The 24,503-nt window shown below is 39.5% G+C and overlaps 2 protein-coding genes across 4 annotated transcripts in view; one reads left to right on the top strand and one right to left on the bottom strand.

The window, feature by feature from the left end:
* Positions 1 to 2,622, bottom strand: part of LOC123958911 (lactadherin-like) — a 13,085-nt gene extending 10,463 nt beyond the window's left edge. Inside the window, exon 1 of one of the 2 annotated variants that reach the window (XM_046032651.1) lies at positions 2,413 to 2,622. In XM_046032651.1, the coding sequence (XP_045888607.1) occupies positions 2,413 to 2,488 (76 nt within the window). In that variant the 5' untranslated portion in view covers positions 2,489 to 2,622. The remainder of the gene's footprint in view (positions 1 to 2,412) is intronic. The other variant, XM_046032650.1, reaches the window with a different exon arrangement.
* Positions 2,623 to 4,866: 2,244 nt separating this feature from the next.
* LOC123958807 (monoacylglycerol lipase ABHD2) lies at positions 4,867 to 22,384 on the top strand. 2 transcript variants are annotated; one of them, XM_046032458.1, is made up of 12 exons: positions 4,867 to 5,057; positions 6,411 to 6,480; positions 7,038 to 7,253; positions 10,355 to 10,530; positions 11,109 to 11,276; positions 11,890 to 12,073; positions 13,195 to 13,287; positions 13,684 to 13,785; positions 14,012 to 14,081; positions 14,182 to 14,266; positions 18,213 to 18,434; positions 19,447 to 22,384. In XM_046032458.1, exons 3-11 carry the CDS (start codon positions 7,045 to 7,047, stop codon positions 18,419 to 18,421), a joined length of 1,296 nt encoding a protein of 431 aa, XP_045888414.1. In that variant the 5' UTR covers positions 4,867 to 5,057; positions 6,411 to 6,480; positions 7,038 to 7,044; the 3' UTR covers positions 18,422 to 18,434; positions 19,447 to 22,384. The 2 variants fall into 2 exon arrangements, with proteins under 2 accessions (XP_045888414.1, XP_045888413.1); XM_046032457.1 differs by having other exon boundaries at positions 18,213 to 22,384.
* Positions 22,385 to 24,503: the final 2,119 nt, after the last annotated feature.

Genomic DNA, 24,503 nt, shown 5'->3' with positions numbered 1-24,503 from the left:
CCAAAACTAGACAGTAGGTTGACTCCAAAACACAAGATCCTACATTCCCATAATTCAATTTGCTTAGCATATTTCGCTATACCCTTCCTCCAAGGAAATGGCCATGTATTTTAAACTCCACAGCCCCCAGTTTGGAGCAGAAGTATCTGCTAAAATGTGTTTTCTCCAAACCATAACCAAAATAAGCCTCATGACATTACCGGGGTTCTCACTGGCTGAATAGTGCTGTTTGTGGCAAATAAAAGGAAGGAAATAGTAAGATTGGTGCCCCTTTAATATCAAAGTGGCATTTAGAAGCATCCAAGGGTTGAGTTTGAATATGTGTCAGAATCTGTATTGGGAGGGGGAAAAGTGGGACCTTTTGTGTTTCCACTTTGTTGCTGGAGTGTCTGGCCTGAAGATTTGTAACAACAGTGGTGCTGCAGCTTCGGCTCTGAAGCCCTAAGTGCTGAGTCACAGATCCAGGCTGGATCAGGAAAATAATGGAAGAGACCTCCAGTGGGAGTGGTGTGGCACCGACTCATGAGTCACACTAGAGCTACCAAAAATTAATTAAGTAATAATCTTTATATTTTTATTTATTTATAACCAGTCCATTGACTCATTAAATGCCACACCTGAGTCACTATTCAAACTCTAAGCAGCCCCAGGTGGAACTACTGGACATTGTTGTCATTTTCTTTGGCATCAGTGAGGTAAAAGACGTCTAGGAACTTCTTACTGGAAAGTATACAACCACAATAAGGAGACATAGAAATGTGATCTTGATTATAGGAACTTTGTATGCTTTTCATCTGTTTTATACATTAGTGACAGTTGTTGTCAAACCTTTATGAACTGGGCAGACTAACTTTGCTACTGAAGTGAGAAGTTTCAGCAAATCTGAGCACAACCATGACAGACATAGTCAGTGACCAGATTTATACAGCAAAAAATGTGAGTTATCATAATGGTTTGTCTGGTTTAATGAAATTGATTGCAATAGAGTTATTGTGGAAACTAAACCCTAATAAGCTGCACTAAATGTTGGAATGGATTTGATAATAATTTAAAGTACTGTGTGTTTACTGCCCTATATTTAAGCAATGGTGTCTTTATGAGCATGAAAACAAGCCATGAGAACAGTTAATGTTTTCTATGGCATGACAACAGAACGTGTCTATGTGCAGGATTAAGAGCTTGCAGGATTAGCCAGTTTGCACAGATGCATGCAGATCTTTCAGGAATGAGCAGTTATACAACATGACAGTGCAGCAGCTCACGAGTGGCTAAGGACACGCAAGACACCTGACCGACAGGTGGGTTACAAGCAAAGCAATAGACCCTGGAATGTACACAAACAACACAGCAACAACAGAACCACAGCCACAGACAGTCAACCCCCCTGGGTGTCACCAAGTTTGACTAAGAACATTTTAAGTTGTTGGCAGCACATTTCCAGGATGAACTAAAGGAAGGTGAGTAGACAGCTGGTTCATGTTGGCTCCAGACAAGAAGCACATATGGTGTTATTTTCCTCTCCATCTGCAGCACCTCTTAGGAGTGTCCACAGAGACAATAATACATCTAAATTTAAGCACAAATAACATGTATGCAACTCAACTGTTTACAGGAAAACCTACACTACACCACACAACCTACACAGGAAAAACTTCAGGAGATGCATCATCATTACATTTCACAAACTATTCTGCACTGTGGGTGGTGAATGCAAGATACTGTTCACTACAGCAAGTAATATTTATTTTACAAACCTGCATCTTACAATATAACTACTGAGTGAAACAGAACTTTGTAATAATAGAGTCTCAAATGTAATCACTCATTCTACCATACAATACAAGCATGGCATCTTGGGATGAAGGACTTACAAATTACACTCTAACTCCTTTCAAGAAAAACTGCATACAGTATTTTCGTGACTGAGCCCTGACTGTTGAAGGTAATTTGGTGATGGCAGATGATAATACTGCCATATGAGAATACTGTAATTATTATGTTAAAACAGCCTTAAAATTAAATACATTTGGCACATAGCAACTCCAGTAGTTGATTACTAAACATGTATTTTCATTTGAATGACCAACCTGTTGCACATCTCCCCTTTCATTTAAAGCCCCCATTTTTCTTATTACCATAGACCTTGAGGCACAGTAGTGAAAAGCAAAACTGGATCCACATGAGTCAGTAAAAGGAAGATGGAAAATAAGACTAGGTGGCATAGCTCAGTGCCAAACTCCCCTTGTGGATTATATGGAAAAAGTGAATTAAGTCTGGTGTTAATGGTAGAAACCTGTGATATAGCCTACTACACGAACATAAACAGACAACAGGAGCTGATAGTTCTGTATACGATTAATCAGATTTCATACGTGTCATTGGTTTTAAAAAAAAACAACAACAACAACTTACCTCTGACTGAATACAGGCAAAGCAGAAGAGTAAATGTTGTTAAAATCGCTGTTTTTACATTTCCGGGACGTTTCATATTTGTTTACTATGACTTTGTTTGTTCCGTAGGATTGTTTGCTTGGAGCGACGCGGTACCTCTAAACCTGTAACTAATGCTGCCTTAAAGTGCTGTCGAAACTATCGGAATTTCGATTGGGGGGTAAGGAGCGACGAAGTGCTAAATGAGGGAGCCGGGATTTTGCGATTACACCCGAGTTAACGACGTGTGACGTTTTAGGGGCGGAGACAGATGGCGACAGTAGGCTTAATAGAGGGGACGTTTCCTTTCATATTAATGCATGGTGGCATATTGTTTGACCTTTGTTCAATTCTAAAATTTTGATCAATTGAGTCATCTAGATGTGTTTTGCATTTTTGGTCACTCTTACAACTTGAACTACAACAGCTGCAAATTCAATTTAGCCAAGATGTTTATTTTTATTTTTGTACTTAACAATTTTATTGGATATTTAGGCCTATTTTCCTTGGCTATGTCACTATAATATTAACCTGATTAAACCCCAGCAACAGGCTTCGTGCAATTAATTGTACCTCTTCAACATAAATAAGCTATAGTATCAGGTGATCTATAGTGATTTGCAATCAATCGCTGTCATTCCCGATCTTAATGCACAGTTGACAATTTGTGTTATTAATTAACCTGTTTTATGATGAGCATTTGAAGGCACCACTAACCCCAGAATGACGGGGTAGGAGGGGTTTTGAATAAACCATACAGATTATTGACTATGGGCTGTTTTGGCTGCCAACCCAGGTGAAAATGAAAATCTAAAAATAAAGAAAATATTTGTCATGTCTTACTTACATGCTTCATTGGTGAGGTTTAGAAGCACTTAACATCAAATTTGGAAGAGAAGCGTGAAAATTGGAGTGATTTGACAGGTACTTTGAGTCAATCCCCGTGGGAAAACTCTGCATTTGGCCCATGCCAGCTATTTCAGAACACAGGGTCACAGTGCAGCGCCCAACCAACCCCAGTTCTGAGGCCACTTTGTCCTTTGGTGAAGGGCACTGGCAGGAGAATTAAACAAAAAGCTACCATTCATTATCCAACGAAGGTTAAAATCAAGGGCAACTGGACTTGTTGATCCAGTTCATAGATACCATTCATTAATAATTAGCATAAATTGTATTTTGAAAGATAATAACTGTCCCACCAGTGATTGATTGTAATGAAGATACAGATATAAACATTTTGATTTCCAACTAGAGGAATGTCACTGTAATTTCTAATTTTTTTGGGAGAAGGGTTAATGAAAAGACATGGTTGAGTCATAAAGCCCACTATAAATGACATAGGCCTATTATTGTTTGGTATTGTATTTTATTTTAATTTTTTATTATTTTAATCGTCTCATTACATTTGCCCAATTGCATTCCTTAAATGTTTACAGCCATGTAAAGCAAAAATGTGTTTTGAAAGGTTCTGTATGAATACAGTTTATTATTATACTATTATTATATAGGCAATATGCTGTGAAAAATATGACAACTGGTTAAGGTGTTAAAGACATAAACTGTATGCAAAAAGTTAAAACAAGACCTTCATAAAATAATCTGTTAAACTATGTCGCCATCAGGTGGCTATTATTCTGTATTTGCAACAAGGACTGTATCTTCGAGTTTGTCCCAGTGACCATGGTTAACTTCAGACTCATTGTCCTTTCTAAGCTGTAATTTAATTAAATATCTAACTAATCAGCAGTGTACTGTACATACAGTAAGTAACATGCTCTTGTAACATGTAGGCTACACTTCACATACATTGTAGTGTATGTGTATAAACCCTGTATGTGTATAACAAGGACGTGTAAATTAGACATAATTTGTATTTTCTGATGAAGAAATCAAAACCAAAATGTATCTGGTAGCCAATAAATGATAAAATTTTCTGGCTGGTACATGCCGTTTGGAGATCAGTGTAGTGGAAATGTTATGTAACAGGTTTCAACTCACGTTCCTGGCACGTGCACGGAGACTCTCGTCGGGCTGTTATGTCCAAAACACTAAAATACTACTTTTTCCACAGAGGAAATGCTAAAATGTTAATTATGGATTTGGTTATTGATTGTAACATTTTTGTCAAAACAAATGCGTGCGACTTGCGATAATTGTATAATGCGGAACGGTACTGCGACATTTTTCTCTGGGACACTATCATAAAAAAAGGTAGTTTGGAATAAAAAACATATTATAATAAAAAAAGACCCCCCCAAAGACACATAATATCAAAAGAAATGTAATGTGAAAAACGACACTCATGTGATGTTTTACGGACAATGGGCGTGGAAACAGGCTGACGTGAGCTCACGTGCTACGTCATCGGTATTTTTAACCAATGACAATGGGTCGGTATGCAAATTCTAGACTCTAGATTCTTCTAGGAAGTGGAGTTGGAGATGTCGGACTTACAGCTGCAGCTTCAGCTAGTGTGGCTAGCTCAGTGAATCAGGGGGCGTCATACAGAGAGCCATGGTCTAAAGTGATACAAGACAAACAAAGCGAAATGCCACGAATATAAATAAGGGCGGGAGCATTTTTTTTAAAGCAGCAAGGAGCGGATTTATTTTTTTCTCCCAGCCGAGGTAAGTCAGCTAAAGATGCTGCTACTGTGTCTGTGATGATGCAGATCGATGCCGTTAATTAACGGCAGAAATAACGTGTCTCCTAAAATATGTTACATAAATTTAAGGTTAAGAAGAAAACGTGTCCAACGGGGCTGCTTTTCTTATTTATATTTCTTCAATGTCGAGTTACTGCGCAAGATATTCAGGGTGGTCAGCAAGCTCGTCCAAAAGGCGACATGGTTTTCATTTTCTGGACCCGTAGGGCAAACGAAGATGCGGCGGGGGGTTGGTGGCCTACTCTCAGATAAACATAATACAGACGCACGGGGTCCTTTGTTTCCTTATTCTCTCTAAGTTAGCTAACGTTAGCTAGCTGTAACTAACCTCAGTGTATGTCCCCTTGTGGCTGCTGACTCCTCTCGGGCTTGTTGTGGCTCGTGACAAAGAAGGAAGAGCTAATATTAGTAGCTGCTCTGATGCCAAATTGGATCGTTTAATTTATAGTAAACACACTTTCTCTTGGCATTAGCTTGGAACAACTGTCAGACACACTCAATGGATTTGTTTGCAGTGGATGAAACATGCATTTGCTGTGTGGGTGTGTGGCCTGTTATTTAATTTAATTTTGTGAAGCTGGGGATACTTCTTTACTTTACTATCTATTTCTTATAAAAAAGACTGAAGCTTAAGCTGTTTTGTAGGTGATGATGTTAAATTAAATCTTCTGACAGCAGTGACTTCCTCTCTGTGGTAACACATAACTCTTAAATGAATAGAGTTTAAAGCTTTACTTAATATATTATTATTATTATTATTATTATTATTATTAACAGGATGGTCGAATATAACCGCATACACATCATTGCTTTATAGAAACAGCAACATGTGAGCAGATAAATAGACCTCCTGATATCGCTTTAGTTTGAGGTCAAAGATACTGGTGTTAAGCGGTAATACATGCAGGTGGACTGAATATGTTTGTGATTCACGATTGGCCTGTAATTTCCTCTGACCACCAGTCAAAAACAAACCTAATTATTAAAATTAGAATGACCTGAACAGAGAAAAGGCATGTTGTGTTTTTACATGTTAAATGACTAACAATTAATCCAGTGTCAAAATCCATAAATTGACTAATCATTTCAGCACTAAATTAAATTACTTTGGTCAGCATGCTTAGTGGTGCATCTTATCTAGTCAGTTTGTGACAAGACACTGGAATAAGAAGACACTGACCAGGCATTATAAGGACACTGGTGGGGAGTCGGGGCATTTAGATAAGACTTTTAACAGTTTAAGGAAAAATGGGAATGAATACTGGTCAATTACTATAATGAAGTGGTCAATAAATTTTCTTTGTTTTGTCTTTAGGTTTGACCACATCACTGTGACTTTGTCACCACTTACAAGGCATTATTGGAGATTAACTTGAATCTAAAATGTAAGTAAAAGCCAAAGTTTGTTTACCAGGTTTGCATTTTATTCTTGCATAATGTGTTATCACTTACAGAACATTTTCTTTTTATGGCACTCTGATGTGTCTCATAACAACGGAAGAAACTGCTGTCTGTTTTTGTTATACAACTTCCCTTTTTCATGGTAACGGGAGATACCGTGGCCCTTCTATACTCTTCACAGTTCCTGTTTATTATAATTTTAACAGTTAAGCTGGCTTTGTTTAATGCCTTGAAAATATTAAACTTTTAAGAAAGTTTTAACTGTATTTGTGCATTGCATTAGAAGTGATGTTGTTCTGTCCAGAACCACAGTGTGTCTACTGATTGTGATGATTTATTTAAAGTAATTTCAGCAACTCATCTTCTATGTAGCAGGGATTCCTTTTAGCACTTCCTAATCTGTAATATCATTGGGTTGACTCTGACTGAGTTGCTCTTACTCTATATTCTCACAGATCTGTTGCTACAGCACCTTTGGCACCAAGAGGGAAATTTTTAAAATGTAGTTCTTAATTCATTGGTCCACTGTTTTATTTTTCAGAATAATCATGAACACCCACGAGTCAGACGTGCACACCATCTCTCCGGAGCTGCCAGCAATGTTTGACGGCATGAAGCTGGCGGCGGTGGCCACGGTGCTCTATATCATCGTGCGCTGCTTGAACCTCAAGAGCCCCACTGCGCCCCCGGACCTCACCTACCAGGACACACCCCTCAACCGCTTCCTTCTCAAGTCCTGTCCTCAGCTGACCAAAGAGTGAGTTGCGTTCTCATCTCTGTGTCTTGTCACTCAAGACATTACCATAGAAGCAACACTGCTGGTCGGCCATCTGGGGCTGCAGTGAAGGTAGCAGTTTGTCTGGCGGTGGTCCCATCTGTCATCAGTGTTCCTGAGTGTTCCTGTGTCTGTACCAGAGATGTCTAGGTTTAACGTCAGCTCTAGCATGGATTAAAAACCAGGCTGTATTTTCGAGGTTATCCCAAAGGTGGACTTGGTTTGTCACACTTGTATTATAAATATAGACTTATTTACTGCAAGGCAAAGACATTTGTAAATAAGACAATGCAACTCTGGTGTTGTTACACTCCAGAGGAACTTTCAGCTCTGTTGGTTGGCTCTCTTCGAGACTTCATCACGAGTGTCTGCTTATATAACCGATTGTTACTGAGCCCTTTGCCTTTCAGCTGCAGTGTCAGGGAATCCGTAAGGCCACACTGATGTTTACATTTGTGTCTGGCTTGTTATCATTCCCTCCTGAACAGCCATATTTTGGTCACAGAAATGTATTCCCCGGTGTGAAGTTGAACTGAGGTAATGGACGTCCTGGAACCCGTCGGCATTGTTGACATTGGTGGCTGTGTGCCTCTGCGCTGTTGAGAAGTCATGTTTGTAGCTCATAATGACATTCTGCTGTGTTGCATAACAGATCAATTACACAGCGGAAAGCATAGGAGGGATGTTGTGAGGTTAACAGAGATAACAGCATTTTTGTTTGACTGCGTTAGGGAACATGCACGCTGGGGTTTTGGCTAACAGAGGACAATACAGAACAAATTACTTTTTCTTGAATTGCATCTTGTCTTGGTGTTAGACTGATCTATATCTGTATTGACACTGATCTGTATCTATAGGGACTTTGCCTTTTTATTAATTTGATGATTAATCTTTAATGAGTTTAATTCGACCAACAATTCACAGATATACTTCAGCTGATTGTTAAGGAGCAGCTAAGGATTGTGCTATGTTTTAATTTGGATCCTTGATGTTAAGGCATGATGTTGCTAGCATATGTATCAAGGCAGGAGCCAATAATAAACAGATTGACACCAGACAAAACATAGGTAGAAACATAATAGTCTATCAAGAGTAACAGAGGAAAGTACAGTCAAAACAGAAAAGACCACTAGATAGATTTTAGTAAAGCACGATGCAGTTACTGTAAGAGATATGTAACGTGGGGTTGCCCTCTTTCCAGTTTTTAGATTTTATCTTTAGTTTAATTGTTAGGACAAGACAGTGGTAGCCTAGTGTTTGGTGTTTTCTCAGTTTGCTAGTATCAAAAGCCCTGGATTTTACTTCTGGCCTTTGATCGTCACTTTAGGTCTTTGCTTCATCAATCCACAATGACCCACCTGTTTCCTGCTTCTGTTACCTAATACAGCTATGAAAGACAACAGCGCGCGCACACACAATGTGAAGGTGACATTTACCAGTCCAAAAGACTCTGTGATTCAAATTCTAATAAAAGGTTCACTCCCTGTCACCCAAATTCAATGGAAAATTGGAAACTGCTATCACTTACAAGGTCTTTTTATACAGAAACTAAAACGCGACAATAATTAAAGTATTTAATCACACAAGTTTTAATTTAAGGTTTGTTTACAACAGTGACGTTTGTAAACTGAAATAAAAATGTTTTTATCTTCAATTATTATCAGTTAAGCAACACAAAATTCTTATCTTCCATTAAGAAGTAAAACTCCTTAGTTATATATGCGTACTTGTAATTTGAAGTGTCAAATGATTAGCGAATAAAATACCAACAGAGCAAGAAAAGCTATTTGTGTTTTAAGTTGTTTATTAAGTTGTCACCTAGCGTTGTGCTTAACCTCCTATCTACATTACAACAATAAGGTTATCCTCTTCCCGTAGTCTTAGATTAAGCTGGCATAGTACCTTTTAGAAACGTTTGGTTAAGCTTCAACTACCTTTAACAGTGTATGCTGGAGGTGATTACATTATCACCAATTGGACATAGTCTGCTTTTTGATTCACACTCTTATGTAAGTGTGTGTTTTCTCGGTGCTGTAATTGTTAGTCAAGGTAAGAGATGAGGCAACACCAAGTTGAAGGGCTTGTGTAACTGTTGAAGCAATTGAACCCTTTGCTTTCTGCAGCTACTGGTCTGTGTGCTCTATACACAGCTAGTGTCCTCTATCACGTGTGTCCTTAAGTTTGCGATTATGCTGATCGTGTTTATCTCATCTTATCGGCTCCAAGATGGCCCACTCATCACTTCATTGTCAGCATGTCTAACAAGCAAGATTATATAATTGATGTTATATAATTGAAGGAAAGTGAGAAAGAGTCAATCAAATGTTTGCTATGTGTAATTTCCAGACACTTTGAATAAGTCGAATAGGTGCTGGTTCAAGATGCAGAAGGAGTCTGGGTTGTCTTTAACTGAATCTGTGAACTAAAATGTTCCTAAGCTTCCCCTTGAATAACTTTAAAAACTGTACTTAATGACAGTGTCACATGAGCTGAACATTCATTCATTCACAAACATATAGTTATTTTGGCTGTTATCCCTATAGCTGTTATTATGAACCATGATTATAGTATTACATTGATGTGGATTTCCTTTTATATGATCGGATAGGCAGCTGAAAAAGCACCACCTAAAAGGGGTTTCCTGTCAAGTTGTTCACATCATTATGGGCTCAGCGTGGAAATAAGATCATGATTCATGATAATGCACAACACAAGTACAATATTTAAAAGGAAATATTACATAACCCAAAGACTTGACTCCTACAGCTAACTCCTGCAGAAGTATCACAGGAATTCAATTACACATACTTAGCGTAACATATGAAAACATAGCAACAGACTGCCGTCTAACTTTGATGTCATTTTGGAGCTTGGAGCAATATCTCGAAAGCTGCAACAGAAATGTGACTTTGTATGCAAAATATGTGCCAGAATGTTCATGTCTGTAATAAACCAGCAATGCAAATCGACCGGCTCAGGATAACCTTGTGTTAATGTTATTTTCCAGGCACTAACCTTGTGCTCTTATCGGGTGTGTTAGTAGAATAAGCTCATATTTCTAGATCCAATTATTTGTTTTCCAGGTACATCCCTCCCTTACTGTGGGGGAAGAGCGGTCACCTCCAGACAGCACTGTATGGTAAACTTGGTCGTGTGAGCTCACCTCACCCCAGTGGAATCAGGAAGTACTTACCCATGCAGGACGGGGCCACTGCGACCTTTGACCTCTTTGAGCCAGTGGGGGACCATCGGACAGGAGGTAGTGCATTTTATCAAGATCTGTCTTTTTCTTTACCATTAGCTTTTTTGTTTGCTGCTGCTATTGACTACTCTGTCTAGTCTGTTTGTGCTACACCTATTGATTGTCAGTCTTTCCTGGAAGTTTTTCCTTATCTGTTTTGAGCGTCAGGGATAGGGGGTGTGCACGTTTTTGTCAGGTTTTCCAGTTCAGCTGTCATAATACAATTGACTTTCTCTTTTGTCAATAATCTTTAAATGAGGCACAACATGCTTGTTATTCACTATGTGAGGACAGTTCTAAAGATGGATTCTTTGAATGGCTCAGCTGTACCCTGAACCTACCACCTCAACTTTGATCTCATTATCCTCTCAGAAAGCTTAAGACTCACATGACAGTTGCTTCCCAAAAAAAGTAGTGTTACTATTTCAAATCTGTTTTGCTAAAGATATATTTGACAGCCTAATCCTTTATTTTGCTGTGCTACTTTTTAATATGGTGATGTGCTGTTTAGGTGAGTGACATACTCTCCTTCTTATCTGTGCTTACATATTTTTCATTAGTTAATGTTTGTCCAATCCGTCTGCCTGCTTCACCAGATGACATGACCATGGTGATATGCCCTGGTATTGGTAACCATAGTGAAAAGCATTACATCCGAACCTTTGTGGACTACGCCCAGAAGGAAGGGTACCGCTGTGCTGTGCTGAACCACCTGGGAGCTCTTCCCAACATCGAGCTTACCTCTCCACGCATGTTTACCTATGGTGAGACCAAGGATCTGACTTTACTTTCCTTAGAGATGAACCTGTCTCCTCCAGAATCACATTTTTACATTGGGAGTATCTGGGAATGATGGCTCATTTTCTAAAATTAAAAAAGGATTTGATTTGGTATGCTGATCAGTAATAATGCATTATCATTTTTGGTTCAATCTGCAGCTCTCATCAAATTGTCAGGTGCGGTTTAGGCTTAAGAAGCTTTGACCAGTAGCCATTCTCATAGCAGTGAGCACAGCTAAAATATTCAAGTGTTTTTTATAAAAGATCCTTTAGTGGTACCTTTTTAACTTAATTTTGGTGTAATCTGGTTTAGTTAGTTTAGTTGGTATTTTGTTATAATTTTCCTTCATTTATATAAATCTTGGTACAACATAAGTTCAGGGTAAAAGCTAAAAGACTATATGAGCTCCCAAAGCTCCCAGAATAGTAGAAGATATTTCAGACCTGAGCATATTTAAAAGGTCCGAGATATGAGACACAAATTTAATACCCTGAACTAAAGGCACCTTCAGCTGGAACTGCTGAGCAGAGAAAAACGCTCCGACATACAGAGGTGTTCTGCATTGATTGCTAACTGTATTTGTATTTTTCCTTGCAGGGTGCACATGGGAATTTGCATCTATGGTTGGCTACATTAAGCGGACGTATCCTCAGACCCAGCTGATTGTGGTGGGCTTCAGTCTGGGTGGAAACATTGTATGTAAGTTCCTGGGCGAGAACAGGACGAACCAGGAGCGAGTGCTGTGTTGTGTCAGCGTCTGTCAGGGGTACAGCGCTCTCAGGTGGGTTGTTGACCTCTCATCTCTTAATTAAAATGCATTGTATCATCAAAGCCCCTTTAACACGAGCACATTTCTAAATATAAATAAAGCTCAGGTTAATGCCACAAAATGGTTATTGCTTGCATAATATCATCACACGTTTAGTCACGTGTCTACCAAGAATCTCGTCAGCTGTTTAATCATTCAGCTATTCTGTTCTGTACTACTTTATTCTTTGCTAAATAGCACTCCCTTGTTGTTATTTTGAAGATCTTCTTTTAAACTCAACCCACAAGATAGACTCGTTTTAAAAACTTGTCCTGAGGGGCCATCGGCCTCAGAGTGTTGTTTACTGCTCTGCCTTGGTTCACGCGGTCATGTTTTCCACAGTATGCTCTTTGTAGTGCAAATAGTCTGTTTGTGTTCAGGCTGTGTATTTTATATTTTGCATCTTTATCTAAATCCCTTTCATTTGATTAGAAGACCATAAAAAGCAAAAGCGTTTGCCTGACAACATGTTCAGAACACGCACGGAAAACATATGGTGTTTTTAAACCATAAGTGCGTGTGATTGTTAGAGCGGACTCTGCACTCTGCGTTCAAGTTGGACTGAGCCACACCTTGTATGTTTTGAATGCAGCCAGCGTCTCTTGGCAGACATGACAGGCTGGGTCTGTTAAAGTTTGGACGTAGGCAGTGGGGAAGAGTGTGTTTTAGAGACTAGCCTTTCGTGAAATTGGATTTGCATCCCTCCCCTTTTTTTCCGATGAATTTTCCTTTCAAATTAAATGTCGAAACATTAGCTGGCCTTTTTGTCAGTTCCTCGAGAGCACAAATAATGTGGGATTAATAAATCATACTTTTGATTATTGCAGTTGTCTTTGACCTTTTGAATTGAATAGGTATTCCAAAGGGAAATGAAAAACATATAATCGAGTGGCCTCTTATTGGTTAAATATATTTAGTAGTTGTGTTGGTTTAGCCTGCATGTGTTCATGAGCTGCATCCTAATGCCTGAAACCATTGCTACTCTCCACCAGCGTGACTCTTTGTCCAGTGGATTACACAGGACATTTAGTGTGTTGTTTGGAATGCAGACAGGCTCAAAGCTTACTTCCTGTGTGTTTATCTTTATCTCTCAGGGCTCAGGAAACATTCCTACAGTGGGACCAGTTCAGACGCTTCTATAACTTTCTCATGGCTGACAACATGAAGAAAATTATCCTCTCACACAGGTATCAATGTTGGTCCTGCACATGCAGTGCAATTTGTTTCTCTGTAGTTTTACATTACTGTAAAGTTCTATCCACATATTATTTATATGTTTGCACAGGGAACACCATCTTAAATTAATTTTGCTTTGCTTTTTTTAGTTAATAATTAAATTAGTTGTGAATCAAGTTTGACCAACACTGTTGTATTATTTGGAGGTATTGGTCGGAGGCTAATCTAATGCAAGAGGTGCTGGCTTTTTAAACATGTTCCAGCCCTCCTCCCCACCCTAATCATTTTCAGACCCTTACAGCATTACACTAGTGGTTTAATGCACACTGAGCAGTTATTAATTTCAACATGTTTTATGAATAATGTTTGTATGTGTATGTACCTAACGTAATTTTTGTATGTTACAGGCACAGTCTGTTTGGGGGAAGCTCAGTTAAAATGATAGATGCAGATTTCAGTCGGCTGTACACAGCGACGTCCCTCATGCAGATTGACGACAACATCATGAGGTATGTGGAGAAACAAAAAAATGTGAATGTGAAGTGAAAGTCACAGCCCTCAGTGTTGCTTTGATGTAGGAGATTGCAGATCTGTGTTTTGAATCTCCTTATCTGTATATTTACATGGCACTTGGAATAATGTTTTTCCATTTGTCAGTGGTGAGAATATGAAATACCTGATGTACTTGTGAAGTGGGATTATTTAATGCCGCTTCCTTTTTTTGGGTTTCAACAGAAAATTCCACGGCCACAGTTCTCTCAAAGAGTACTATGAGAAGGAGAGTTGTGTACATTATATTGACAATGTAAGACCTGCTTTTGCATACAACTCAACATCATCTCATATTATGTTTCTGTTTTTGGTCTGTTTGTGTATTTGTTTGATGTATGGGTTTTTATTTCCAGGTCAAGGTGCCACTGCTGCTAGTGAACTCTGCAGATGATCCTCTGGTTCATGACTCGCTGCTCACCATCCCTCGCACACTAGCAGGTAACTAACAGCATTTGTCATGACAACAGCAGCACTACAACACCCTTAGGGATGGGTATCGCTACTCGATACCTTTTATGGTATCGACCAAAACAGCCCAGTATTGAGTAGGATCGAAACGTCTGTAGTCAAACCAGTACTTCAATCGATACCTAGGCATACTTTTTGGAAACAGATCACGGCAAAAAATTACTATTTGTATGGTTTTGCTTGAAGCCAAACACGCAAACAACACACTGAATGAAAGAGAAGAGAATGCCTTTTTCCTCATGTGGCTGCACGTGCCAAGTCCATCCATGATTTTAATAGCCGCTCCACCTTCGGCTGCGGTCTCTGGCATGTTCGTCACTGTTGCAAGTTTATCAGCACAAGCTTGGCTTTGTGTTGGTTTCGTCTTCTGGTATCATTTAACACTACATTTTCATTTGCTATTCACATCACTTTTCACTGATCGATCACTGCATTCCATCACATCAATTAAAATTTTGTGGTGCAGCGGCGATCAGCTGATTTTACTGACGGAGCCTGCGGCTGCGCCTGCGGCTGCGCCTGCTTCAGATGTAGTTGGTTTGATCGGCTAGACGTGGAACCTCTCTTTTCCTTACTCATTTTATACTTGTTACTGTCGTTTTTTGGAGGAGGTTTGCAACTGACCAATAAAGGAAAAACCACTCGCGGAGATCTTTCAATTCAGTTTGTCTGTGACGGTTCTCAATCATCCAGGTCATAGTTATCCTTAAGAGCTGAGTTTCTCTACTAGTCATTTCAGAATAGAAGAAGTCTCGTGGATGAGGGACGAAACTAAACTCTAGTACAAGTTCAGTTTCCCTTGACTTTAAACTTCTTTGGATATCAATTCAGTTTATTGATTGAAAGTTAACATAATTTTCCGTTGTTACCTTAAACTCATTTCCTACAACTTATTTGGTCACTAAACTAATTCACTCCTCTCTCTTTCAAATATAAAAGACCTCCCAAACTGTAGTCTTTCCCCTTATAGGCTAATACTACCAGTGAGGATGACCTAATTAGGATGAAGGGTGATCTGATACAATTTCCCAATGCTTTTTATGTAAAAAATAAAATAGATAACCTTGCTTGTCCATAACAACAATAAAAATAATAGGCTACCAATCAACTACTATGGCTTCAACAGGTGGCATTTTATGCAAGTTATCGAATGAAGTACTCAATTGTTATCAGTATCACTTCAAGTGTACTGGTTTTGGTACTGGTATTGTAAAATTTTAAATGATACTCAACCCTATTCACCCTAGTGTTAAAAAAAAACAAAAACTAAAAGTTATATTAACTATGTTTACCTTAGCAACCATAAAGTAAACTTTTTTGATATTCCTATATTTTATTGGCCATTTACCTGGTAACATGAACATGTCCTATATTTCATAATGATTCTACTCACATTTCAGTAATAGGGACAAACAGTGAGTGAGGCAGTGGACTTGTTGCTGCAACATGTCAGAAAATCCCAAAGTCAAAGTAATGACCTCGAAGGAGACACATATATATGGGTCTTAGTTTTAAACCAGCTAAAATTAACAATACCCAGATGTTTTGGTTTGTTTTAAACATAAATCACACCAAAAGGAAAAAGTAGCTCTGTTTCCTGTGGCAAGACAATGCTGGTCAATGCAGTTCAGAGGAAACTTGGTCCTCGTTTGACAAAGACACTTATAAAAAGTGAAGGAAAAAATGGTGAGAATGCTCAAAAGGTGCAAAATATGCTGCAGATCAAATTTACTAAAGGTTATTCTAGAATAAAAAAACTTAAAACTGGCACAGATTTCGAATAACACCGATAATCTGAAAAATGAATACTCAGTTATACTGAATATTCCCAGATTAATCCCATATTTCAAAAAGAATATATAAACTGAAAATAATCTGTACAGTGCAGCTATTTACTCGAGTTTGTGAAGTAGTAGATGTACCTGCAGACAGATCGCAAATTTGCAGTTGATCCTCTATTGGGTCAGCACTTAATACAACAGGCTTGTCCTGTCTGGCTGCAGTTGACATCACATTTGGTTCTTGAAAAACATTCTCTGCATTCTCAAAAGGCCCTCTGATGAGTTGGCTTTACACCCTAAACAGGACAGGGAGTGGCACAGAAGTCTGAGTAATGTCTTTTAGTGTGTTACAGCAGCTGTAACACACTAAAAGACATTACTCCTACACACCCATCCCTCTATATCTCCGTTTGAAGTTTAACTCAATCACAGGTTTCTAACATGAAAGATTTTTACCCTGGAATTGATTCAGTGTGTTTCAACTGCATTTTACAAACCGTAAGAGGCAATCTACTCTTTGACTGTTTCCCCACTACATAGTGTCTATTCAAGCGTCCCTTCTCCTCAGGCTGTGCTATATTTAAACTTACTGATCACGTAATGTAAGGGTGTGTGTGGGTCGGTGGAAGTACATGCTACCCGACGTGTCTCTAGAGAGAAACACTTAATTGAAAAAAGGATCAGCTGCCCCCTTGCCCTAAAATGTGATAAAGTGACTCAGACACACGACTATCAGGAAAGGACTCAACAGAAATGCACTTGCTGTGTTGGTGCCGTAATTTGTTTGGATTAAAAACATTTGATAGGAAGAGTTTACAGCTTACTATTAGTGTTGTATTTGGTCTAAGAATGCTTAAACAAGGTATACTCACCTTCGATTTGTAGTATTCATAGGTTGTTGTTTCTTTATTGTATTAATGTACTAAATGGCTGTGATACATTGTGAGACTGCTGCTGCAGGAAAAGAGGCAACAGGTTTGAATGTCTTTTTTTTAGTACAGGCCGTTCTCCAGACCGGTGAGGCAGTGGCTCCGGGTCTGGGCAAGCACTCGGTTGGCCCAGGGCAGCTCAGCAGCTGTCATGAATAGTGCACAGTGGTGAAAGCCTTGTGGGATGTTAATCACTAGTGAACTGTATCATGCTCCCCCACTAATAAGAGCAGGATAATAAAGAGATCCAGACCAATCCTTTTAAGGAGATCACTCCGCCTTGTTCACAGCTGCAGCACTCTGCGTAGGTTTATACTGCAATGAGAAAGGGGTCAATGGTTTGTCTGCCATGTGGATATGATCTAGTTTGAGTTCAGGGTTACTGTGAATGAAATAAAATCAGTATGAATAGATTTGCTAACTCTTGCCATATTTATAGATTATAGAGAAATGCAGATTGTTGTCAGCTAACACCCATAGGTCTCTTAAGGAGATTTTTGAAACCTGGTGTGTTGGCGTAGCACTCAATCCTGTCTTGTCAGGTGTTAATGATTACACTACATGGCGAAAAGTATATGATTGTTGAAAATCACATTCTTAAAACCATGATCATTAATATGCTGGTAAAACAGCCTCCAATCTACTGAGAGACTTTCCACAACATTTTGAAACCTGGCTTCAGGCATTTACTCCCATTCAGCCACAAGAGCATTAGTGAGGCCAGCCTCTGATGTTGGTCAATAAGTCAGTGTTCCAGTTTATCCTAAAAGAGTTTGATCGGGTTGAGGTCAGGGCTCCGTGCAGACCAGCCACGTTTATACACACAAAAAACATTTCTATATGGACCTGGTTTTGTACACAAGGGCATTCACAGGTACAGTACAGCATTCACATCAGAGGAACTAAATTAACCATTCAGAGACTAATGTTTGGAACACATTTTATAATTCAGTTCATTTTTTTTCATTCACTCAGCAGCTTTAGAAACTTATTGATTGACTCAAACTTTTAGCTTTGTTGCCAGAGGTTGAGTCACGCTCTTATCTGTTTTACCATTCAAACACACCTTCGCTATCTATAACAGGCATGAAATAATCCCTGGCAAGCCCATATATAGACATGTGTGCATAATGGTTTTCCAATACTAACTGCACACACTGTGCAGAGTACAGAAGCCTAATGACTGTGTGCTGTGTCATCCTTTAGCAAAGAAGCCGAACGTGATCTTTTCCCTGACGCTACACGGAGGCCACCTGGGCTTCTTCGAGGGCGCGGTGCTCTTCCCCCAGCCCCTCACCTGGATGGACAAAGTGATCGTGGGTTACGCCAATGCCATGTGCCAGTGGGAGAAACAGAAACCGCCATGCCAAAGTGGCCACCTGAGTGAGAGTTCCTGTGCAGAGGACAAAGCTTAAACTTCTGACCTCTGTATGTCGACCACTCTTTCTCTTCCCTCTCACTTCTCCACCCTCTCACTGTCCCAGCACTGAGAAGACACCTGAACTAAACCTTAAACTGCGCTCTCTTCTCTGCCTTCTCCTCTGGTGCTACTCACCTCTCCCGACCCACATTTCCCGGTCACACATGTCTCCACGCCTTCACCACAGTTCCCCTTTGTAATCACCATCACCTTACACTATGTGAAAGAACAAAAACAAATAACTGCCTTTGTGCTCTTTTCCGTTGGCAAAGACTTTGAATTCAGAGCAGGAACATTTTGTTTCTCTTCATGTACACAACAGTGACCCTTGGCTAATAGAGGTGTTGACCAAATATGATGAGAGATGAAGTCAAGCTCGTATTAAAAGGAAAATGAGAGCACCACTTTAGAGTAGTCCAGTGAAAGACAAGAGCACACATGAAGCCTCCTGTTACAGTAAACAAGGACTGTGCTGCAGTCAGTGCCCATTTACTGCAACTGTAAGAAGCTCACTGCTTATCACTGCTTATCAAGGCCATATAGCCTAGTCTGCTGTCTTAACCAACACAGCGTCTTTGTAGTATGTATGTATGTAACTCACATATGTAGTGTGTATGTTTATGTGTGCCTGTGTCGACCGAGAGGTAAAGACCCATAACGGAGCATGTGATCTTTGTGGTTGGTAGGTGTGATCCAAATTCTCTGTTCATGGTCTGTTGGCCCTTATAATGTCCGTTCGTTTGGGAGTTGTTGCTCTGTTGTTTGTAGAAAATGTAAAGTAGAAAAATTAAGTATTATGGAGGGGTTTTACACATTATTTCCAGATCATAGCAACCTCTTGGCACCTGTGTTTGGCATTTGAATTGAAGGTGTTCAGTGCTAACCAGACGTGACCAGGGATCAACCCCAGATGGGATCCATGCACATTCCCACGGTCACATTCTATCACTTTGATTCAGTGCACTTTACGTATGTATGACACAATCTTTGTTCTTTTTTTCCCTTTTCTCCCCTCATTAGTTGAAGCGCAGATATGGAGCTTATAGATGGTTTAGCTCTCCTTGTGACTGAAAGGAAGAACTGGAGGGAGCAAGGATGATAACGAAAAGTTAGATGACTCAAATGTTCCCTGTGTTCCCTGTTGTCTGTGTCTTTGAGCCCTCTTACTCTTTCGTCTGCCTTTGATCAGCTGCAGGTCCTGCCAACACTGATATCCTTTTCTTGCTGCACAGATCCAGACCTGCCCACTAGCTAGCCTCTGAGGAGTTGAGTGCCCAACCATGTAAACACCCCATTTGGTGCAAACATCTCAGTACACTTTTGCATTTTCCAGCACGTGATTCTGGTGTCGGATTTGGAAAAGACAGCCTACTGATTGGCCCATGTGGCGCTGATTTAAAGGCAAAGTTCAGCAGCGTGAAGCAGATTTTCTCTAATAATCTGAGCTGTGAGGTGTGATGAGTAGGAGGGCCAGGGATACCAACGCCAAACCAAATGTTGATTTTAGTGGATTGTAACATACTGGTGATTGTTATATTGTATAATTAGATGGCGAACACTGCATGCAAGAAAGAAGAGACATATTTTAATGCAAGGGAATCTTTGTTTAAAAGACTACATTTAAAAGCTTTTCTTTTTTTCTTGAATGGGGTGAGCGTTAAAGCTGTTGGAACACAGCAGCAAATGTGTCTTGATGAAAACTTACTGCAATAATGGGACCTGTGGACTTTCCAAAACCTGAATCTAACCAAGGACTTGTTGCGAACCTTGTTGTAAGGGCTTAGGAAGCTTCTTCCAGTCCAGCCAAGTAATCTGTAGTCCAAAACTGAAACTGAACACTGTGATGAGACAGATGGATGGTTTGAAACAATGAAGGGATATGCAGTGATTGACAACAGCACTGTTAAGGCCAAGTTTTGTGCATTATAATAACTGGGTTTGATAGTATTTGTAAGTTGTAGCATTAATTTGAGTTTCAGAAAGTTTTCATATCTGGACAATTCATATAATAGCACACACCATCAATCATAGAAGTGTGCAGAATTTGATAATAATGAGAATCAAAACCCTGCGCATACAAAAAAAGAGGACCTGGAATAAATTAATTGTGTCCGTTAGTTGCAATTTTGTCTGAAGAGTAATTATCCTGAGCATTTAAGTTGAATCTTGGCCTAAAATAGCAGTTTAGGTTAAGATCGGAGTAGTTTAATTGTACTGTACTAGTGATTCTGATCACTGTTGATATCAAATTGGTTGTTCTTTGGCTCAGGGACAATTTCACCACCACAGCTTATGGAGATCTGTTGGTTTTTGAGATGTGATTGACTTAAATTTAATCTCCTTTGGTGGAGATTATTCTGTGCAGACACTATGAAAACCAGGTCTTAATCCCACCAATTCTGGCTTGACTAATATTAAAAATAGAGATTCACAGAACCCTTTATCCCGCTCAGCTCAAGGTATCTGCCAGTACAGAGTACCAATCCGATACCAGTGCCCTCTTTTTTCCCACATTTAAAATCTGTGTACCTCACTTTTTAGAACTCATGGCGATCATCTTTTTGTACTGTAAGGGAAGCAGCCCGCCAAGACTGAATTAAGGGAACTGAAAGTGGGGACACTAAAATGTTATGACATAGACAATGGAACTGTATTTAATGTGGATCAGTGACATCATGGCCAATACCCAATCCACTTACTTGTGTTGTTTGGATCAGTCTGTCTGGCACTTTCTTTCTCTCACTCTTGCATTGTTCAAACCACAAATCACTGTTGCCATCTGTTGTCAGGGAGACCTAACTACAACTGCCAGTCATTCATGGCAAACATCCTCTTATTCACCCGCACAGAGGTTATATGGTTCATGGTTCCCTCTGTCCACAGCTCTCATTTCAACATAATCAAACAAAAGTGTGGTTTGGATTTATTCTGGCTTGAAGAATATTGACACCAGCACAAACCCAGTTTCTGCAGTAAGAGCCAGTTGTGTTCTTGTTAAGATTTTTGCCTCTCCGAAACTTTGCTCAAAAATGCAGGTTTGGATGTATTATTTGGATGTATTTTTTTTTCTAGCTGATTATTTGAGGTATGTTTTTTATATTTTGTATTGTTATTACAACTTGTGTTATTTGCTCGTGCAAATGCATCAGAGAGTGAGTGTTGATGAGTAAGCAAACAGTAGGTGTATACTGTCATATTATCACCTCTGATTGATGAAAACCAAAACTTCTTCAGTTTAACAATAGAAAAGCTAAAGAAATATAAAGTGTGTATATTCAAATATTTGAGGGAACAGCTATGGGATAATAAAGGCAATAACCAACCAGGAGGGATTAACTTGTCTTTTAAATGCTAACATGACAGGAAATGTCATGTTAGAAGTGTCAAAGTGTATTAGACCAAAACACGTTATATACATTAAGCTAATTTTCCCATTGAGTGTGGGGTCTGACATGTTGTTTTACCGTGTTGATATGAAAATGTGCTCCGCTGTATTTATCCTAACTCCAGTGCTTCAAGCATCTTGTTTTCTCAAGATTGTGGGGCTCATCTGTAATTGCTTGGTAACTGAAGACTTCAAATATAAACCTCTCTAGTGACTTTAAATGTCAGTGAATCCAAAAATACACCTTGGATTGTGATGAACATTTCTCAGTGTTGTTCCTCAAAAGTGATTTTTGCATTTGAAATCTCATCGGCCCAAGAAAGGAGATGAGAGCCCACAGTAATGTTAACCCGCAGTAATCATTATACGGCTTTAATTTTGTGTTTACAAACATTTTGATGCTGAAAGACGGTTTAAGGGATGTGATGACTAGAAGGGGCACACATAGTCACACATGATGTATTGAACACTGGGTGTTTTTGTTGAAGAAAACCAGTGGTGTGTGTGTGATCTAACAATGTGAGGAAATATCGTTATTGTGTCCCAAAATAAATTATTTTCTCAAAAGAAAAACAGTTTCCTGTTATCTTTACTTACCAGATTACCAGATTTTTTTTAAAACCCTATTGAGCAGGAATAATGTGGAACAAACTGTTATCTGATTAATAATGAACTTTACAGAAAAAAAAAAAAGCTATATGGCATTAAAGGATGGGATTTGCAGGACATGGCCGTTCCATTTACACTGAACAAAATTATAAATGCAACACTTGTTTTTGCCACCATTCATCATGAGCTGAAGTCAAAAGTCTAAGACTTTCTCTGTGTACACAAAAGGGCTATTTCTCTCAAATATTGTTCACAAATCTGTCAGAATCTGTGTTAGTGACCACTTTTGCCGAGATAATCCATCCACCCCACAGGTGTGGCATATCAAGATGCTGATCAGACAGCATGGATATTGCACAGGTGTGCCTTAGGCTGGCCACAATAAAAGGCTGAAACTGCACAATTTTGGGTGGCCTTTTATTGTGGCCAGCCTAAGGCAGACCTGTGATATACCCGTTTACAATTTCGTTCAGTGTATAATACAGTTGGTCCCCATAGTGGTGACCGCATTGTAAGGTCTTTATTTTCTTCCCTGAAAAGTCAGCTATTTAGTTTCTACAAGTGACATAACAGCCTCCATGTGGTGACAATACAGTTTAAATACCATCTGATTAACTGTCTGCTCCCCTTATAAGTTTGTTTAATTTTCTGTGACATTTAAAGAGTAACAAATGGTGAAAATACTACTTTCTTTGAGGTTATAGTTATGGGTTTAACTTGTTTCTTATTTTATGTGGTATATTTGTAATACTACAATATTGTGATAGACTAACACTGGTTAAGCCTGAGGTCATGGTAAAGCCTGACCAGGACCATGGTAGTCTGAGGCAATGGTGGGAAATAACAAAGTTTACTTAAGTACAATTGTGAAGTACTTGTACTTTATCTGAGTACAGGTGCTGGTCATATAATTAGAATATCATCAAAAAGTTGATTTATTTCAGTAATTCCATTCAAAAAGTGAAACTTGGATATTAGATTAATTCATTACACACACTGATATTTCAAATGTTTATTACAAAAAAGGATTTTTAGAAATGTTGGCCAACTGAAAAATATGAACATGAAAAGTATGAGCATGTACAGCACTCAATACTTAGTTGGGGCTCCTTTTGCCTGAATTACTGCAACAATGCGGCGTGGCATGGAGTCGATCAGTCTGTGGCACTGCTCAGGTGTTATGAGAGCCCAGGTTGCTCTGATAGTGGCCTTCAGCTCTTCTGCATTGTTGGGTCTGGCGTATTGCATCTTCCTCTTCACAATACCCCATAGATTTTCTATAGGGTTAAGGTCAGGCGAGTTTGTTGGCCAATTAAGAACAGGGATACCATGGTCCTTAAACCAGGTACTGGTAGCTTTGGCATTGTGTGCAGGTGCCAAGTCCTGTTGGAAAATGAAATCTGCATCTCCATAAAGTTGGTCAGCAGCAGGAAGCATGAAGTGCTCTAAAACTTCCTGGTAGACGGCTGCGTTGACCTTGGGCCTCAGAAAACACAGTGGACCAACACCAGCAGATGACATGGCACCCCAAACCATCACTGACTGTGGAAACTTTACACTGGACTGCAAGCAACATGGATTCTGTGCCTCTCCTTTCTTCCTCCAGACTCTGGGACCTTGATATCCAAAGGAAATGCAAAATTTACTTTCATCAGAGAACATAACTTTGGACACTCAGCAGCAGTCCAGTCCTTTTTGTCTTTAGCCCAGGCGAGATGCTTCTGACGCTGTGTCTTGTTCAAGAGTGGCTTGACACAAGGAATGCGACAGCTGAAACCCATGTCTTGCATACGTCTGTGCGTGGTGGTTCTTGAAGCACTGACTCCAGCTGCAGCCCACTCTTTGTGAATCTCCCCCACATTTTTGAATGGGTTTTGTTTCACAATCCTCTCCAGGGTGCGGTTATCCCTATTGCTTGTACACTTTTTTCTACCACATCTTTTCCTTCCCTTCGCCTCTCTATTAATGTGCTTGGACACAGAGCTCTGTGAACAGCCAGCCTCTTTAGCAGTGACCTTTTGTGTCTTGCCCTCCTTGTGCAAGGTGTCAATGGTCGTCTTTTGGACAGCTGTGAAGTCAGCAG

This window comes from Micropterus dolomieu, linkage group LG20 (assembly GCF_021292245.1).
Source record: "Micropterus dolomieu isolate WLL.071019.BEF.003 ecotype Adirondacks linkage group LG20, ASM2129224v1, whole genome shotgun sequence".
Lineage (NCBI taxonomy): Eukaryota > Metazoa > Chordata > Actinopteri > Centrarchiformes > Centrarchidae > Micropterus > Micropterus dolomieu.
Note: the sequence above shows the minus strand (reverse complement) of the source record. Positions and strands in the feature narration are given on the sequence as shown.

Coding starts and splice junctions, on each gene's coding strand:
- LOC123958807 (XM_046032458.1), top strand. CDS start 7,045: ATGAACACCCACGAGTCAGACGTGCACACCATCTCTCCGGAGCTGCCA. Junction 13,288..13,683: donor AAAATTATCCTCTCACACAG/GTATCAATGTTG, acceptor TGTATGTTACAG/GCACAGTCTGTTTGGGGGAA. Junction 13,786..14,011: donor ATTGACGACAACATCATGAG/GTATGTGGAGAA, acceptor GGGTTTCAACAG/AAAATTCCACGGCCACAGTT.